The sequence below is a fragment of the Capra hircus genome, chromosome 4 (genome assembly GCF_001704415.2).
Source record: "Capra hircus breed San Clemente chromosome 4, ASM170441v1, whole genome shotgun sequence".
Classification (NCBI taxonomy): domain Eukaryota; kingdom Metazoa; phylum Chordata; class Mammalia; order Artiodactyla; family Bovidae; genus Capra; species Capra hircus.
Window position 1 is genome coordinate 52,561,219 of NC_030811.1, and position 19,192 is coordinate 52,580,410.

Below are 19,192 nucleotides of genomic sequence, written 5' to 3' on the forward strand. Positions count from 1 at the left end.
AAGTGTATTTATTTTTCTATTTGAATATATGATATATGATATTCAAATAATATTAATATTAAAATAATTTCAAAATTTTATTTTTTCAATTAATATCTCTATAAATGGTCCTATTTTACAATGTTTTCCTAAAATGGTCCTGTTTTACAGATGAGCAGATAAAACAGTGAAAGTTACCATATCCTTCAAAATAATGTCAACCTCAAATTAAATATGTAATTCATTTCCAATAGCTAGCCACATGTTGAAAGAATCATCCTGCACCCTGGCTTTTAGAGTAGAATCAGGCATCTTAGAATAAAATACTTGAGTGTGTGCATTTAGTGAATTTGTGTTGGGTTATTATCAGGTGTGGATCTTTGCCTTTCTAACCAAGACACTGAGAAACATTTGCTTTTTTTTCAGAAACACAAAGTATAAATTGGCTATGCCATTAACTAATTTAGTTTTAATAAATCCCCTTTGTTTGCAGAAACAAAGTCAGACTGATATGGACTCTCATACAGTGTGAACTCAAGATGTTTGTCCCCTGACCTTGGCATTTTAGGAAGGACCTGTTTCCTCCTCGAGAACCCTTTCTGCAGTCCTCAGTGGGATAGAGAAGATCTATTTCAGGAGTCTTGCCAAGACGACTCATTCCAGGCTCATCATAGGGCAATAAAGGCTGAGGGAGGTTGTTAACATCACTATTAAAATGCAAGCCCCCTTTCAGATCTCTAAATGCGTTCATGTCCAGATTAAAAGTACCAAAGCTGATGAGGCTGTGTCAGTATTATCTGTACTTATTTATGTTTACAGTTTGTGGCTTTGGAGTTCCCAGAGCTTTTGGTGTTGATAAAAGCGCATGCCAGATTTTCAGATTAAAACAACATTTTTAGTGTTTTACTATTCCAAATCCCATATCACTGTATGAATCTATTTGCTGTTATTGGGGAAATTTGGACCATTCCACTGAGATTGGAGTTTGCTGTGAACTAAGAATCAGTAATCAGAGAAGGCAATGGCACCCCACTCCAGTACTCTTGCCTGGAAAATCCCATGGACGGAGGAGCCTGGTGGGCTGCAGTCCATGGGGTTGCAAAGAGTCGGACACAACTGAGCGACTTCACTTTCACTTTTCACTTTCATGCATTGGAGAAGGAAATGGCACCCCACTCCAGTGTTCTTGCCTGGAGAATCCCAGGGACAGGGGAGCCTGGTGGGCTGCCGTCTCTGGGGTCTCACAGAGTCGGATACGATTGAAGCAACTTAGCAGCAGCAGCAGCAAGAATCAGTAATGGCCTACCATGATTTAGATGGAGAGGCATCAGTCTTGGTTGATTCCAGCAAAACAGATGATGTGGGTTTTTCCCCTTTGGGCTCAGTTGTGACTTGTAAGTTTTAAAAGACATATTGACAGTATTTTATATAGAGTATACACGTGTTTTTCTTTTTTTATAGCATTTGTGTTTTGCAGTGTTTCCCCTCCATGAAGTGGTAATTCCAAGTATATCCCTAAATGCCTGGCAAAGCATTTGAATGGATTGCATCAGCCATTGTGGAAGATTTCCCATTTTAGACCAGGAGGAATTTGTGGGGTCAAACACTGAACAATGAAAGAGTTTCTTGCTCATTGAGAGGCCAGCGGAATCCAGTGGCAGTTTAGGGTTTGAATTGTAAATCAAACCTGTCATCTCCTTGTGGACTGTGAAAAACCTCTACTCACTGCTTTATACAACATTAGGGTTTGTTATTAAGGTTTTGTATTGTTTTCCAAAAATTTGAAGGGAAATTAGACTCTTGAGGCGTTTGTTCACTGAAGCTGAACTTTGGAAAAGAGGAACAAAAAAGTAGTACTGTTAGTAAAGAAACTCTTAAATGATTAGACAGCTCCCTCCACAATTACATCTATATTTAACCAAAGATATGGGCTCACTCAGTATTACTCAAAAGACCCTCTCTGGGTGCCATACACAATCCACACATGGTTAATAGACTGGACTCCAGTGGTTTCAGTGTCTATGACAGTATTAATAGACTGAATTCATAATGAATTAATAATTTACATGTGCAATTTAATGAGAACTAGCCTGTTATTTTCACCAAAAGCAACTTTGACTTTTTTTTTTCCATTGAATCTGGTGAGATTTTTTTCTCTGGTCATAACTGGGAACAGGTGGAATTAGAGGCCTGCACAACCTCTTGCCTTGCTGAAAACTTGGCTATGGGCCAAAAAGCTTGAGGACCACTGCCTTAGGAGGAAGAAAAAAGCAAGCTGTTTGAGACGGTTTATTGTGATGATTCAGGATTCATTACCCATTCCACAAATATTTATTGAACGCCTACTATGGCAGCTCTGTGCAAGTGAAGCCTGGAGTATGGCGGTTGCCAAGCAAAACCAGGTTCATTAAAACATCCCAGCTAGTAAAACAACTGAATGGGAAATGAGAAGATGAGGCCTGACTTCTGAGGACCAAATGCGGAACAACCTGGCTAAAATCATGTCTGAGTAATTTGCCCCCTACTTGATGTATGATAAAAGAATATACACAGGGCTTTAGTAGAAGTCTGTTTGAGAGAATAATTATTACAATATGTGCTTAAAAAGAACCATAATGATAGACCATAAAAATAGATCACGGCTCTTGACTAATACATCAGACCAGATCATGCTGGTTGATAAAAGTAATGAAGCCTTGTGGTAGAGTGCTACTATTTAGTAAAACTTTCACCGACACCCACACAGAATGGAATGAGCAAGGCTGTGCTGTTTACAGAGGGTAAATGTGGGAATGCAGAGCATCAGAAAAAAGAAGTTGAGTTTCACACACACACACACACACACACACACACACATATATCTATATACACCCACTCAGACCCTATTAATCACTGAAAACTTCTTTAACAATTGCCATTCTACCTTAGGAATATTATTCTAGTAGTGCATTGCCAAAACCTTCTTTTCATAGATCTATAGCATGTACTATATTGACACAGATTCGTTTGTGTTTAAATAATAGAATAATACAATGACTGGTAACTCAGTTGAACATGATAAACTGAACTCTATTTGAAGGCAGACTCAGCAGTCTGCTAATCAGCCCTATTCCTCTAAATGTGGTGTTCAGATGATGAAGGCTTGATAAGACCGCGTAAATCTATAGCGCTGAACTTTTTTAAGAAAACCGAACCTTGTTCTAGTCTCCTACCACTAGCATCATATGACCATGATATTTACTGCAGTTCATATGCAAACTATACCCAATAATTAAAATAGGTTAGGCCATGTTGACATAAAACAGAATTGCTAAACTATTACTGTTAAGGGCCTGAATTTATGGGAAAAGTCAGCATTTAGGTGGACTAAGGTTTGGGATAGAGTTGTGAATACAGCTGAAAAATACTTCTTTGTCATACTGATGTGACAAGGCCTGGTCAGTCTCTTTCTTCTCTTTAGCTTATTAGTTAATCCCTTTAACCTCCAGCAGTAGCACTTCCAGTCTTGACCACTTCTATTGGCTGGACATGAATGATCATCACTACTTCTTTCAGATGTAAGCCATACATGTATTTATATGGCACTTTTTCACAACTTTTTCATTTTCCTGTCATGTAATCTTGATATTGGTTAATAAAATGACTAATACTGGCATTCTTTGGTTACCTTAGCAGCTAAAGTTCTTAAATGATGTCCAAGAAAGACTTACCTTACAGCAACTTCTCTTTTATACATAAGGAATAGTTAATGTTAGAGTGAGGTTCCATAATACTTGTCCACAAAGTCTCCTCCCACCACTTCCAAACACACGCACTTAAATACACAGACCTTTCTCCGTAACTTGTAAAAGGCTCCCTAGCTGGTCTATGTGATAACAAGGATGAAGGAGCTGAAGACTGATATTCACATCCCCATTGTAAAGGAGGGGAAATTGAGGTATGAAACAGTTGAGTGACCTGGTAATGGTCAGGCAGATCATGGACACAGAGATCGAAAAATTCCAAGAAAGTGTTTTAAAAAGTTCACTAGAAAATCAAGGCATATTTAATATTAACGGTAACCCAATTACCTTGCTGTTAGTACTATCTTGGATCAAAATCGTTTTCTCAGTGTTAAAGTCAGTCTTTATTTGGAGGCTTAGAAGTAAGTTGTCAGCACTTACAGGGGCGAAGAGGGATGCTCTAGGATAAGTGATGGCAAAATTTTTGAACAATGAGACGTGAGAAATCATTTTAGTTGCTCATGACTTTCCTCAGACAAGAACAAGTGGAAAGCTTCTAAAGATATTTGTAGTTTTTCTTCATGTAAATATAATAGGGTAAAAAAGCTTAAATAATATGCATAAAATAAAAAAGTTGTAAAATTATGCTACGTTACTGCCTTGGTAGGTGACTAGTCATTTCAAATGGAGAGTGGAAAGGGTATTACTTGCTGAAAGTTGTATGAGGATGAATAGTGATGTGAAGACAGTTTACATTGTAAAATTTGTTTTCTTTTTAATGTCTAACTGGGAGTATTATCTAAGGCAAGTCTTTTTCCCATTGTGTTTCAGATAAGTGAAAGTACGCCTCTATTTTCCAAAGAATATATGTGGATATATTAGTGTCTGGGGAAGGGTTTAATGATGTACAAATTAAAATTGGTTGTTTTTGCAAGATGATAAATAGAGTTTTCTTGGATGAAGGGTAACTATTCCATGAGTGAAGCCGAGTTTCCTCTGTCAAGAGTGAAGGTGACTTGAGACTCTTGGAATCACTTACAAGTAGCATTTTAAGGAAGCACATCACTTCCTTTGTTCAGAGACAAAACAGTAGGTTTTAGTTCTATAATAAAGCCATGTCCCACCAGCAGCACATGGAACTTATTTAAACTCAGTTCCAAATTGGCAAAAAGAAAATTATGATTTAGAAAACTATTTAAACTGAGGAACTTCAACTGCTTAGTACTTCTTATGATATATTTTTTAAAAATTATATTGCTATGTAGATTAGTAACTACACAGTCTTGTATACTGTGCTTTTATTGGTTTGGGGGGGATTTGCAAAGATAATTTTGATTATACTCAATTTTTGCCTAATGAACTTACCTTAGAGCCTAAGCCCTACTTAAGAAAAGACCCCGCTATAATTTAATATATGTCTGTGATCATAACGTAAGTTTTTTCCCTGCAAAGCTACCTTATTCCAGATAACTTATCTAGATCAGGGAGGCAGCCCCTTTAATCTAATTTTAATTTCAAATCAGCCTGTGAAACCAAATTAATGGAATATTTAAGGTAATGCTTTTTGTATTTTCTGGTTTCACCCTTGCACAACTTGGATAGTTTTTGTTGAGGTATCATCAAATGCCTGAAATGAAAGGGAATTTAAGGCCGTGGCTCACCACCAGGGTCATTTGCTAAGCTGGCAGTAGGGCTACCTTGTTCATATGAAAGCTCAGTGGGGTGATCATGGGAGAATAATTTGATGTTCAGGGTTGGTCCTCACACTGATGATTGCTCAGTAACTACCCTCCTCTTGCTCTCTTAAGCAGCCAACCCCAAAGGACTGATGCAATCTTTGCCTAGGAATCTTCCTGCACAGGTGAAGGGTCTTACCTGGAAATAACACCTGGTGGGTGTTATTACAGACAGAATTTCTGCGGTAACAGACATTTTTGGAGTTGCATTTTGTTGGCAGTTTTCCCCTCAAAGTGCAGCAAATATGCACTCGAGAAATATAACAGAACTCAGGCTTCAGGGAGCCTAATACACCTCAGGCAGGCAGGACCTATTGCTCGTGCTCATGTTTTCCTCATCTAATGGGGGAATTAGCAGAGGAGAGGGCTCCGAACTGTGGCTTTTCTCGTTCCTCAGGCAGAAGCAGGAGATATTCATGACTTTCTGTTTTCCTTCCTCCCTTTCTCCCTGACCCTTCAGATTTATGAGGAGTCCAAGATGAATTTGGAGCAGGAGAGGCCGTTTGTCTGCAGTGCCCCAGGCTGCTCCCAGGTGAGTGTGGGGGGTCCTCTGCTCTGCCGGCAGGGGACGCAGTACCTTCCCACAGGGAGGCACCTCTCACTTGGCCATCATGCCTGCTGCGGGCTTTCCTTCTTATACCAGGATATTCTCACCACCGCCACCACCATCATTATCATTTTCCACTTTGAATACTTTGAACTACTTCCCGCCCAGCCTCTGCGATACATTGGTGTTGGCCATTTCCCCCCATAACTTTCCCCGGGAAGTAAGCCAGCCGAATCCTGCCCACCAGATGTTCAGGATTGATATTTCAGACTAGGGGAAAGAGGGTGCCTGCTTTGACAATAGCCACTTAAATTCTGGGCCATTGGATTACTGGTGAAATAGCTCACCGGCAGAGACTGAATTCGATTTCGTTTTGTTTTCCCACTTGAGTAAAATAAAACTCCTAGACTGTACTAGAACCCACAGTTTTTCCACTTATCTTTAAGAGATGAAGTTGGCCTACTGTGCTGGATTAACCCTCTTTTGGCTTCCAGTGGTTCCTATCAAGTGGATTAGATGTGAGACTTAGATGAAGTTCTATGTGCAGAGTGTTAATAAAGGACCAGCACATTGTGCTCAATTAAGATCCACTGTTGCTATGACGACTGCGGCTATTCGTATATGAGAACCCCTGTCTTTGAAAGAAATTGGAAACATCCATGATCTAAAATCAGAGTTTGGCATTTTCCCTTTGGAACTTGATGGAGACTTTTTCTACCCTTGACCCTTTGGATATCTCCAAGTTCTAGTCATTGGAAAATGACTACACGTGGTGCTCTCATGCCAAGATCTTCGTTTTATGGGATAAACAGCAAGCTTAGAACTCAGAGCACAGGCATGTGGGTAGTTATGCTCTCCTTCTCTAAAGTGCCCAGTAGTTTCAAGTGGAATCAGGCCCCATATTTTTGTCTGTTTATATTGTGGGGTTGGTGGCACAGCGTGGAACTATGTCTGTGAGTCAATGAGAGGCGATGTCCATTAAGGACCCTTTCATTTTATCTCCCCAGAGAGTGTGAGGAGGGTTCTGGAAGCTTCCTGGGGGGAAGATGCCATGGGAACATGAGATGTTACTGCCCTGTGATGCTGCTGGTGACATCAGACCCTGGCTAAGAAACCAGCATCCCTTGCTTGGATTCTAGTAGATTCTGCAAGGGCTTTCTATGAATGCTGGTTTTCACTCTACAAATAAGGAAAGCAGCGGAGAAAATTATTTTGAAATTCAACTACTTAGGGCTGGTTTTGGAGGTCCCTTTGAAATAGGAAACACTGGGAAGATATAGATACGTTGTTGTACTGGATAAAATTCTGCTAGACCATGACTCTCCATTGTGAATGCAGAAAGTTGCCTTATCTAAGTTAAAACTGATTTCCACCTAGTTTTCTTAAGGAGGAGTTTTGATTGCCAGAAAAAAATCCAATAATTTGAGTAGTTTGCTTTGCTTTGGCTGTGAAAACGTGACATTAAGTTTTGTTCAATTTGAGACACTCAACACACTTTCGAGGGGTCGGCTGTGTAAATAAAACCCATGCATCCTGCCCCCACAGAGCTTCTAGGCTAACCATCATCTGTGGAACCACAGGATCACATCATCAATTAATTAATGAACTGCAATTTTCCATGAAAGGAGAGCACAGGTCACCCTGAAAAATATCATAGGGGGATTTACTTTACTTGGGGGAGGATAATGGGGTTTCCTTTGTGGAAGGGGCATTTAAGGGAAAGGGATCCTCGAGAGATTTACCAAAGGCCAAAGAAGGTTCATGGAGAGTTAGGGTTTCAGGATATTCCAGGGTTGTGAGTGATTGTAGAGAGAGTCTTTGCGGAAGGTTTAGTTGCATCCAGCATTTGGATAAGTCAGAGAGAAGAGTGCACAGTGGCTGCTGGACAGTGTGGTGGAAATTTCCCATTTTCGACCCTACCGACATTTGGGGCTGAATAATTCTCTGTTGTGGTGGTGTTAGGGGGGCTTCCCTATGCACTGTTGTGTCGTTGTTTCATCGCTAAGTTGCTGCCTTTGTGAACTACTTGTTAGTGAAAGGAAGTTTCCATTTGTCCTTGGCATGGAAAGGCTCAAATAATGTCTGTGAGTGATAACAAACTCAATCTCGGTCACAACTCTGCCTTTGTGATGGTGGTAACTAAGAACATGCGCTTTTAAAGGATTGTTGTTGTTTTAGACACTAAGTTGTATCTGACTCTTTGCGACCCCCTGGACTGTAGCCCGCCAGGCTCCTCTGTCCATGGGATTTTCCAAGTAAGAATACTGGAGTGGATTGCCGTTTCCTTCTTCAGGGGACCATTCTGATCCAGGGATTAAACCCATGGCTCCTGCTGTGTTTCCTGCATTGTAGGCAGATTCTTTACCCAGTGAGCCACTGGGGAGGCCCACCCTGTGCACTATAGGATCCTTAACAGCATTGTTGAGCTCTACTTGTTAGATCCCATGAGCACTCCTCAGTTGTAACAACCAGAAATGTTTCCAGACATTACTAAATGTCCCCTTGGGAGCTAAATTGCCCCTGTTAAGAGTGACACCCCAATGCTTTGCATTTCGGCTTTAGTCTTGTTTCTTTTTGTATCTGTTTCTTTTGGGGGGATCACCTACTTCTACGTGATGCTCTCCCTTTCTATTTTAGGTATTGCTACAAGCCATCTTGTCTCCTTCTTGGAATCAGGCAGGGTATAAATAAACAAATGTTACAGACGTGTAGTCGCTGGTGTCAGATGCTGCTAGAGCTGGGATAGCAAGAGGCCTGAGCAGGGGCTGTTGGGTTTGGCAGTTGGGTGCCTGCCGGCGACCTATGAGAGAGGAGTCCGGTTGGGGGCCAGATTGGAAGGGATTACTGAGCGAGTGGGTGGTGAGGAAGTGGAGGTGGCCAGCATAGAGGAGTCTTTCAAGAGTGCTAGGGAGTGACGGAAAGCAGAGTGATATAATGATAGCCAGAGAAGGAAGCAGCTTGAAAAAGGTTCTTTTTAAAGTGAGGGCTCTCCAGGCTGGATTTTGTCAAGGGCAAGGAGGAGTGAGCGTGCTGACTTGAAGGATCACAGCTTGACTGTCCATCCTCAGGAGACAGGGGTGTAGAGGATCCTGTGAAGGAAATGGGGGTGCTCATTTCGCTGAGAGAGGAGAGAACAGAAATAGAACCTATGAAGTTAATGCAGATTCTAAGATGAAGGTGATAATAAAGGTTGGAGGGGTGCATTTCAAATGATCTTCAGCTTCAGTGAAAGCAGGTCATTTCCTTGAGAAGGCTGAGTGAACTGATGAAATAGTTGGACAAACATGAGAAATGAGAATTTGCACAGTTTCTTGGTTTTAAGGTAAAATTTGAAGCCTCTTCTTTCAATACCCTCTAAATTTGAATGTGAAGATAAACCTGTAACTTGATGTCTCTCTTTAATGTGGAAGTGTTTTTTCTTGACAAGCTGTTATAAAAATATGAGCATCTTTCAGTTGAAGAGAAATTAGAGTTAAGAATATATAGTTGTTGGTCAGTGATTCCAAGGGTCTCCTGTTGGGGTGTTAGGGAATCAGTCCATCATGACATTTACTTTAGCTGCACTCCATAGCCTGAGAAACTAACTGCATGGAGAAGAAGGGATGGCTGGGAATTGGAAATGGAAGTAAGTATGGATTATGAGTGCTTGCACTGTGTTGGAGGTGATGGATGGATTCCCCCACCCTTTTCCCTAATTGGAAAGAACCTTTGCTCTATTAGGAACAGCTTATAATATCTGGGAGGTTTTTATGTATGTGTTATGGCTCCTTATAAATTAACTGTGTCCCACAAGAGAGGAGAGACAAGTTTCTTATGCTCTTTCTAATCTCACAAAGTCCAATGTTAATTTCAGTGTTCCTTTGCTCTCTGCATTAACCATGTTTTAAGTTCCATTGGCCTCTCTCAGCTCTGTGTCTGTTGCAAACTGTTCATTTTGGCTATTTACAATTTGCTGCTCTTTTCCTACCAAACTTAAAAAAAAATTCAAGATGTCCTATATTGTCTCTTTTGGAACATTATTATAGTTAATATGAGATATTATGGAAAGGCTCAAATGATAAAGAATCTGCCTACAATTCAGGAGACCTGGGTTCCATCCCTGGGTTGGGAAAATCCCCTGGAGAAAGGAATAGCTACCTACTTCAGTATTGTGTCTGGAGAATTCTATGGAATGAGGGGCCTGGTGGGCTACAATCCATGGGGTTGTAAAGAGTCAGATACAACTGAGCCACTAACACTTTAACTTTCTTTTTTTCTTTCCTACCAAATCTAAAAAGAAAATTCAAGATATCCTATATTGTCTCTTTTGGAAGATAATTATAGTTACTATGCTATATTATGGAAATTATTATTAGTATATAATAAGTTTATCTTCTATTTTTTTCTGTTTATATTCTATTTTAGGCTGTTATTTTATGGAGCCAAAAATGGCTGCCCAAATGGCTGCAAATGAAGCCTGCTACCATGTTGTTTTCTGGTTATATATTATAGAAAAATTATGACAAGGCTTTTGACAGAAAGACTTTAAGAACCTTAATCTATGTGTCTAAGTCACACATGGTATTGTAACATATTTGATGCAGTCATTCTACTGCGGTGTTAGAGGACCAAGAAAATAGATGATCCTGTAGGAAAAACCCACACATCATGGAGACTTCCATGTATTCAGAAATGTGGCATTATCACCATGCTTTGCAACTTTCTATGTTATACAAATGACAAAGAAATGAGTGATATTTATTTGAAGAACTACTTTTGAAATATTCCAATGAATTTAGTCTAGTGAATCCTCTCATTCCCTTGAATACAAATTGTATTATTTGCAGAAAATATTTCTATTCTAGTATACAATGGTAATTGAAATTTATAGCCACTATCCTGTGGAGCTGGGATGCTCTGAAAGATTTTCTAAATTGTCAAAGCCTAGGAAATATTTAGCAGACCTAATTGTCTTCTGTTGTATTTTCATTTGACTTTGATGAGGCAAATACTCAGTTAATTTTAGTTATTAAAATGTACCATTGTGAGTCAGGATAAGCTAGGCTCTGCTGCAATAACAAATCGGCTCAAAGCTTCAGTGGCTTGACACAGTAAAGACTGATTTCAGTTGCCCAAGCATACAGTTCAGTTATAGATTGACAGGACATTTTTCATAATTCTTTAGAATTTGGAGATGCTCTTCATAATCCTCCAGAGATTTAGGATGATTGAGGGGGCACTGTGAATGGCCATGCTAAAAGGGAAAGGATCTTGCCCCAGGGAGGTAATGCTTACATCTGGGTGACATGTCACTTCCATTCATGACTCAACGGGCAGAACCACTCATATGGCCCCACCCAACCACAAGAGGGCCAAGAAATCTAATCCCATCATATGACCTGAAGCCAGACAATTCAATACATTTGGGCACAGCATTTTGACAATAATAGTGTCATTCTCTGAAAATTAAAACTAAAGTGTTGGTTTACTACACTGTAGGGAGTATAGAACATTAAAAGCAATTTGTCTTGTTACTATATATCATATATATAATTATGATTACTGAGATAATCAGTGTTCAGTGTCTTCATATACAGAAACATAGTATGCAGATGTCATGGGGTACATTTGTAGATATACAGCAAATAATTAAGCATGACGTGGAACTCTTTCCCAAAGTCTGACATGAATGCATATGTGCTTGCATAAAATAATTTGTCATTTTACTACCAACCATGCTTTCACACTTTTTCAGAACTAACTTTTTGTTTTGCCTGTCACATTTGCAATGCTGAATAAATCTTTTTCTCTGTGATGGCAAATATTTATTATAAAACTGAATGGCTCCTCTCCTCTCTCCCTTTTGTATTTTGTCTGACAGCGCTTCCCAACAGAGGATCATCTGATGATTCATAGGCACAAGCATGAAATGACTTTGAAGTTTCCCTCAATAAAAACAGACAATATGTTATCAGGTAAGGAGCCATCAGGCAAAGAGGCTTGGGTGAGCAGATCAGCCACACGTGAGGTACTTGTGCTGCGTAATAGAATGATTTTCCACTGGCAAATTCTGAGCCTTGAAAATATACATTTCTAAGATATAGCTGAGACTTAAAATAATGGTAAGAAGAAATGTAATCAGCTAATGTAGTGTTTACTAAAATAATTGGAGCTCTATGACTTCTCATTTTTCTGTAATGTGAAATATTTATTGCTATGAAACTTGTATCCATGTATTTTTTTTCATCACATACCTGTAATTACTCAAACAACAAATATTAATTGATTGAGCATCGGTAATGCACTCTGCATAAAAAGCAGAGACATTACTTTGTCAACAAAGGTCCATCTAGTCAAGGCTATGGTTTTTCCAGTAGTCATGTATGGATGTGAGAGTTGGACTATAAAGAAAGCTGAGCACCAAAGAATTGATGCTTTTGAACTGTGGTGTTAGAGAAGACTCTTGAGAGTCCCTTGGACTGCAAGGAGATCCAACCAGTCCATCCTAAAGGAGATCAGTCCTGGGTGCTCATTGGAAGGACTGACGTTGAAATTGAAACTCCAATACTTTGGCCACTTAATGCGAAGAGCTGACTCACTTGAAAAGACCCTGATGCTGGGGAAGACTGAGGGCAGGAGGAGAAGGGAACGACAGAGGATGAGATGGTTGGATGGCATCACCAACTCAATGGACATGAGTTTGGGTAAACTTCAGGAGTTGGTGATGGACAGGGAGGCCTGGCTTGCTGCGGTTCATGGGGTCACAAAGAGTGGGACACGACTGAGCAACTAAATGGACTGAACTGAATGTACTCTGCACCATTCTGAGTGCCATGGAGCCTCAAAGATTGATATGATTACTATTTTTGAGGATATCATAATGTAGTGTGTGTGCGTGGGTGTGTGTGAAAACTTAGCTAAAATGGAAGACTGACCATGATATGTATCAAAAGAGCATTGTAAGGAAGAATGCTATGTGACTTTAGTAGAAGGAGCTCTCTTTCTGGTTGAACTAATCAGTGAAAGTTTCCTTAAGAAACAGTACCTGCTTCATAATTAGGAAATTAAATGAGATAATGGTGGAAATATAGCGAGTAGTCGGCAAATGTGAGCAGAAATAAATAAGGCTAATCTATCAATTGCCATTCTGTCCCATTTTGACAAAAGAGTGCCAGGAGTAAGGAAAGAGTGCAAAGAGTGAGAAAACTTGAATTCTAGTCTGGCCAGATGACCGTGAGTAAGTTGGTGAACACTTCTGGGCTTCAGTTTCTTTTTCTATAAAATGGGAATGATTTTATCTGCCCAGATACAATGAAAGTATTAAGTGAAAGTATTTCATGAGCCCAACCAGGGTAATTAAAGCATTTCCTGTTGCCCTTCTTAGGCTAGAAATAATTTGCTCAAGCCGCTGTCTCCCTGGCATTGTGAAAAAAATCATACACCCATAAACATGTTTTAAAAGATATCAGAAGAGAAACTGACTGCCCAGGGAAAACTGGTTCCAATAATTGATCATTTCTATGGCACTTAAAATTTACAAGTATTTTATTATCACTATTATCAGTAAACCCTCTAAGAGTTTTGTCAGACAGGTTATTATTACAACCCACATTTTACTAAAGAGGTGGAGGGACGTGGCAGAGGGAGCAGCTCTCCCAGACTCCCCAGTTCAGTTCAGTTTTGCTCAGTCACGTCAGACTGTGTGACCCCATGGACTGCAGCATGCCAGGCCTCCCAACAGGGCAGAAATAGAGCCCCTGATCCTGCACTTCTAGCCCTCTGACCCACACCAGCTACTGCACTGTCAGGCTTCCTCAGTTGATACATATGATCAAATACTTTCAGTGATGGGACCGTCCACACATGTTCACAATCCGGCCTGTACTTGTTAATAGTGCAGATGTACTATAGTTTGGAAGACTCTTGAGTTCAAAGGCAGCCTTTTCCTTCAACCCTCCCCCCACACCCTTCCCCAGTACCTCTCTCAGTCTGTTTGTTTTCATTGAACTAGCTGGCTCTTCAGAAACAGCTTTGTCTTTCCTTAAGTCTCGAAACAGAGATGCAGAAACTCAAATTTCTAAGAATTATGAAAGCCTAGAAGGATTAGGAAGGGTGGTCTGTTCTTTTGTTTTGATCATTTATAAAGTTCTGTAGAGTCACATGTGGTGTTACCTTACAGTTCAACAGTGAACATATATATGCAAATAGCAAGGCATTAGACTTTGGAATCCCCAATATTTTAAAATAATCAGTTCACCCTTTATTTTATCCTAAACAGGATCCTTAAAATAGGCTGCCTTGGGGTAGGGAGTGGTAGGTGAGTGTGAGGATGCTGTGCTTAGTCGCTCAGTCATGTCCCATTCTTTGCAACCCTATGGACTATAGCCCGCCAGGCTCCTCTGTCCTTGGGATTCTCCAGGCAAGAATACTGGAGTGGGTTGCCATGCCCTCTTCCAGGGATCTTCCCAACCCAGGGATAGAACCCAGGTCTCCCACATTGCAGGCGGATTCTTTACCATCTGAGCCACCAGGGAAGAGGGAATGATGAATATCTGGAGATTTTCAGAGATAGAGATAAGAATTACTCTAGTGTCTCTCAGACAGACTGCTAGGGTGCCCCTAAAGGGAGGCCCATCTGAAGGTCTGAAAAAAAAAGCTAAGGATGTGTGAGCATGTCTGTAGATTTTCTATGATCAGATCTTTGATGAAGCCCTTTTCAGTCATTCTTACCAGATTCTTACTAGTTTGAAAAGAATTGTTGCTGGTGATAATTGGCAGTGTCAGATGGAAAATTATTGAGAGAAAAGTCACTCAGATTTTTATTATATTGAACTTGGAATAAGAAAATGAAGAGAGAAGTAAATGAGGAAAAACAGCATGAATAATATAAAGGTATATATTTTTGCTTTCTCAGGTTTTATGTTGAAGCTGGTAGGAGGCCATTTCATACTCCCAGTGAAATTGAGTGTTAAATTTTAAAATGTGCTACCCACGCTGCATGTTTGTAATCTTGCAGAATTTTCTTGCTGGAACAGAATGCAGAGCTATCCAGTCCAACTCCAGGGGTTGAGGTCAACTACACATCATATGTCAGTCAATTTGTCCACAGTGAATTGTAATAGGCTATTTACTGGATATTTTTGCCTTGCTATTTTTTCTCAAGGAAGTCTTTATATATGTTCATCTCAAATACAATTTTAGCATACTACATTATGATTGTAAATATGATTGAAATTTTACTTGTGTATATCTTGATTACTTGGATTTGAATTTATCAAAAGTTTCAGAATATATTTTTATTAAAATATGTTCATTAAGATTTTATTTCTTAATGTACCTTAAATCTATTTTGTGGCCTCTCATAAACATTAATAATTTTTTACAGCTTGAAATATAGTAAAAATAAAAATAGCATAAATCAAATCTTAAATCAATGAGCATCATCAGGGCAAAAATGTTTAAGTCCCTCCTGGGCTATTTTTTTTCAAGCAATATTTGATTATACAAAATTTTATTTCAGATGAATAGGAGTTTGACATATATTAAGGAGATAATGTATGGTAGGTATGTTTATCACTGATTTCAGGATATCTGGCTAACTTAAATTTTTGGAAAATCACTTCATCCTTCATTAATTGCAAATATTGCAGTTCAGTTCAGTTCAGTTCAGTTCAGTCACTCAGTCGTGTCTGACTCTTTGCGACCCCATGAATTGCAGCATGCCAGGCCTCCCTGTCCATCACCAACTCCCGGAGTTCACCCAGACTCATGTCCGTTGAGTCGGTGATGCCGTCCAGCCATCTCATCCTCTGTCGTCCCCTTTTCCTCCTGCCCCCAATCCCTCCCAGCATCAGGGTCTTTTCCAATGAGTCAACTCTTCTCATGAGGTGGCCAAAGTACTGGAGTTTCAGCCTTAGCGTCATTCCTTCCAAAGAACACCCAGGACTGATCTCCTTCAGAATGGACTGGTTGGATCTCCTTGCAGTCCAAGGGACTCTCAAGAGTCTTCTCCAACACCACAGTTCAAAAGCATCAATTCTTCGGCGCTCAGCCTTCTTCACAGTCCAACTCTCACATCCATACATGACCACAGGAATAACCATAGCCTTGACTAGACGGACCTTAGTCAGCAAAGTAATCTCTGCTTTTGAATATGCTCTCTAGGTTGGTCATAACTTTTCTTCCAAGGAGTAAGTGTCTTTTAATTTCATGGCTGCACTCACCATCTGCAGTGATTTTGGAGCCCCCAAAAATAAAGTCTGACACTGTTTCCACTGTTTCCCCATCTATTTGCCATGAAGTGATGGGACCAGATGCCATGATCTTCGTTTTCTGAATGTTGAGCTTTAAGCCAACTTTTTCACTCTCCTCTTTCACTTTCATCAAGAGGCTCTTTAGTTCCTCTTCACTTTCTGCCATAAGGGTGGTGTCATCTGCATATCTGAGGTGACTGATATTTCTCCTGGCAATCTTGATTCCAGCTTTTGTTTCTTCCAGTCCAGCGTTTCTCATGATGTACTGTGCATATAAGTTAAATAAGCAGAGTGACAATACACAGCCTTGATGTACTCCTTTTCCTATTTGGAACCAGTCTGTTGTTCCATGTTAGGGAAGTTATGGGTAAATATCCAAAGAATTGTAAGATCTGAAATAATTTCATAGCTTTGCCATAGAGCCCATTTTATTTAGGGCAGGTAGAATTTACCACTCAAAATGACTGTAAACAATTTTCGACACATCACAAGTCAGGTTAATACCAGTGGCAGTCATGGTGTTTTATTCAGATGAGTCTGCTTTTATGAATGGAGAGTAAACATAAAACCTTTCTTTCTAAGGGGTCAGTACTAGTAGGGACATGAATAGGAGTGGTGGTGTTGGATACTGAGGGCAAAGACTTCCATCCCCTCCCACCTTGGTCCTTCTACCCTTATTTGGGCCATATGATACATGTCCAGAGTTCCTGATGTGATCAGGGGCATGAATCATTCCCTTTAGCTATTCTTAATCTGATAGGTGGTAATTTCTTGGTGAGGAAAGTGGTGATAGCAAAGGTTTCACACACAGGTTGCAAAATTACCTACTACCATATCACAGCAGATCTATTGGGTTTGCAAATGATGATCAGATTTCAGTATTAGAGACACTGAAGCATTAGAGATATGTGTCTGGGTCTACATTAATGGTATTATGGCTTGTATCCTGGAATTCCCCCATCTTGCCCTATCAGACATCCCCAGCTCCATTTTTTACAGGGTTCTGGAAAAACAGAATAAGAATCAAAGTGCAATTTGTAGCTGAACAAATAATAAGCAGATAATACTCTAAATGAGAACTCTGTGTGTATGTGTTGTGTGTTGTGGATTGACCTAGAAGATGACAGATTTTATTTCATTAAAGGGAAGATGAAGTTCAAGAGAATCACAGACCTTTCCCAAAAGGTAAAGCCCTATCAACACTCAGGTGGGAAACCTGAGAAAGAGACACAGAGACTGCCTTTAAATGCCCGGTCAGTTCCCCCACTAGACATCTTGATCCCATTAATGCCACAGGCAAAGGGACTGTGCTTGTAGAGAAGTTAGGACAGGCATCCGCTGAGGTGTAGAAAGGGGATCTGAAGCTGCCCCTTCACCACCATTCATTTATTTAACAAACATTTGATGAGTGCCTGCAAAGATCCTATCGTGTTGGGTGCTGGGGATGTGGTATTGAACCAGACAGATGAAGCTGCTCTTCCATAGAGCCGATTTTACGCTATTCAGAGTGGGGAGGAAGAGAGATAATAGGCAAACAGAACAAAACAACCCCCTGCCCCCAGATAAATAAGTAAGAAAATATCAGTTAGGGGCAAGTACTCTGACAAAGGTAAAAACATGATAGTGTGACATCAGTGCCCAGCAGGCTGTCTGAAGGGAGGTCAGGAAAGGCCGTTTCCGGATGGATATGGCATTTCAGCCAAGACCTGGTGTTCAGCACCCCAGGCTCAGGGGTTCTTTCTCCCTGACCTCTGAGTGTGGTGGGGCTGGAAGTGGTAAAACCCCAACACCAGAGGCGGTGCAGCTGACTGTGTCTTGTACTGACACACAGAGGAGAGGTATATAAAGGACACTATAACCCTTCAGAACTCAGCTGAGATCTGGATTAGGTCGAGAAGTACAGCCTAGTTCCAGATTCAGAACCTAAGTCTTACTGTGGAGAAAGCAAAATGTTTTCAATGAAGTAGAACTTTTGTTTCCAAGAAACTGTAATCAACCAGACAATCTCAGAATCCAAATCTACTGCCCATGGCTCTTTGCTGTAAACCCTACTTAACAATCCAAGAACATTTTAATAGAAAAGTCAGAGGAAAGGTGACATATCACTGCAAATTCTTTTTGGAATGCACTGGGATATAAAAAGTAAATAAATCACACGCATGCACACACACACACACACACACACACACACACACACACACACACACACACAGCCCATGCTTCCCTTCTTTCTCTTCCATCAGTGGCAAAGTTACATAATGATTTCTCACTATGGAAATCAATCAGATCTTCATGGAACAGAGGGTGGTGGAGATGGCTTGCACCAGAGGGCAGCATGATAATAGCAATAGCTACCACTTATTGCCGTATCTTATGCCTGTAATTGTGGCCCCTGCTTTATATACATTGTCATTTAATCCCGGCCACTTTTTTTTTATATGAGTGAAAAACATCAAGAGGATAAGCAATTTGTCCAAAGTCCCTATCTATATTTTTCTTACTGTACATCTAGATTTGGTGAGATATGCTATGGGGTCGCACAGAGTCGGACACGACTGAAGCGACTTAGCAGCCGCAGCAGCATATTATTTTTAGCATATTTCAGCCTGAGATTTATGTTTGGATATAAGTCTATAAACTGCTTTTTATTATATTATTGATTTATCTCTTCAGTTCAGTTCAGTCACTCAGTCGTGTCCGACTTTTTGCGACCCCATGAATCGCAGCATGCCAGGCCTCCCTGTCCATCACCACCTCCCAGAGTTCACTCAAATTCACGTCCATCAAGTCAGTGATGCCATCCAGCCATCTCATCCTCGGTTGTACCCTTCTCTTCCTGCCCCCAATCCCTCCCAGCATCAGAGTCTTTTCCAATGAGTCAACTCATCCCATGGGGAGGCCAAAGTACTGGAGTTTCCGCTTTAGTATCATTCCTTCCAAAGAAAATCCCAGGGTTGATCTCCTTCAGAATGGACT

At 40.3% G+C, this 19,192-nt stretch overlaps 1 protein-coding gene across 2 annotated transcripts in view; it reads left to right on the forward strand.

The window, feature by feature from the left end:
* CREB5 (cAMP responsive element binding protein 5) overlaps positions 1 to 19,192 on the forward strand; it is a 439,883-nt gene that overhangs the window by 78,921 nt on the left and 341,770 nt on the right. For both annotated transcript variants that reach the window (XM_005679262.2, XM_005679263.3), the window contains exons 2-3: positions 5,898 to 5,969; positions 11,845 to 11,938. In XM_005679262.2, coding sequence (XP_005679319.1) covers positions 5,916 to 5,969; positions 11,845 to 11,938 — 148 coding nt within the window. In that variant the 5' untranslated portion in view covers positions 5,898 to 5,915. The remainder of the gene's footprint in view (positions 1 to 5,897; positions 5,970 to 11,844; positions 11,939 to 19,192) is intronic.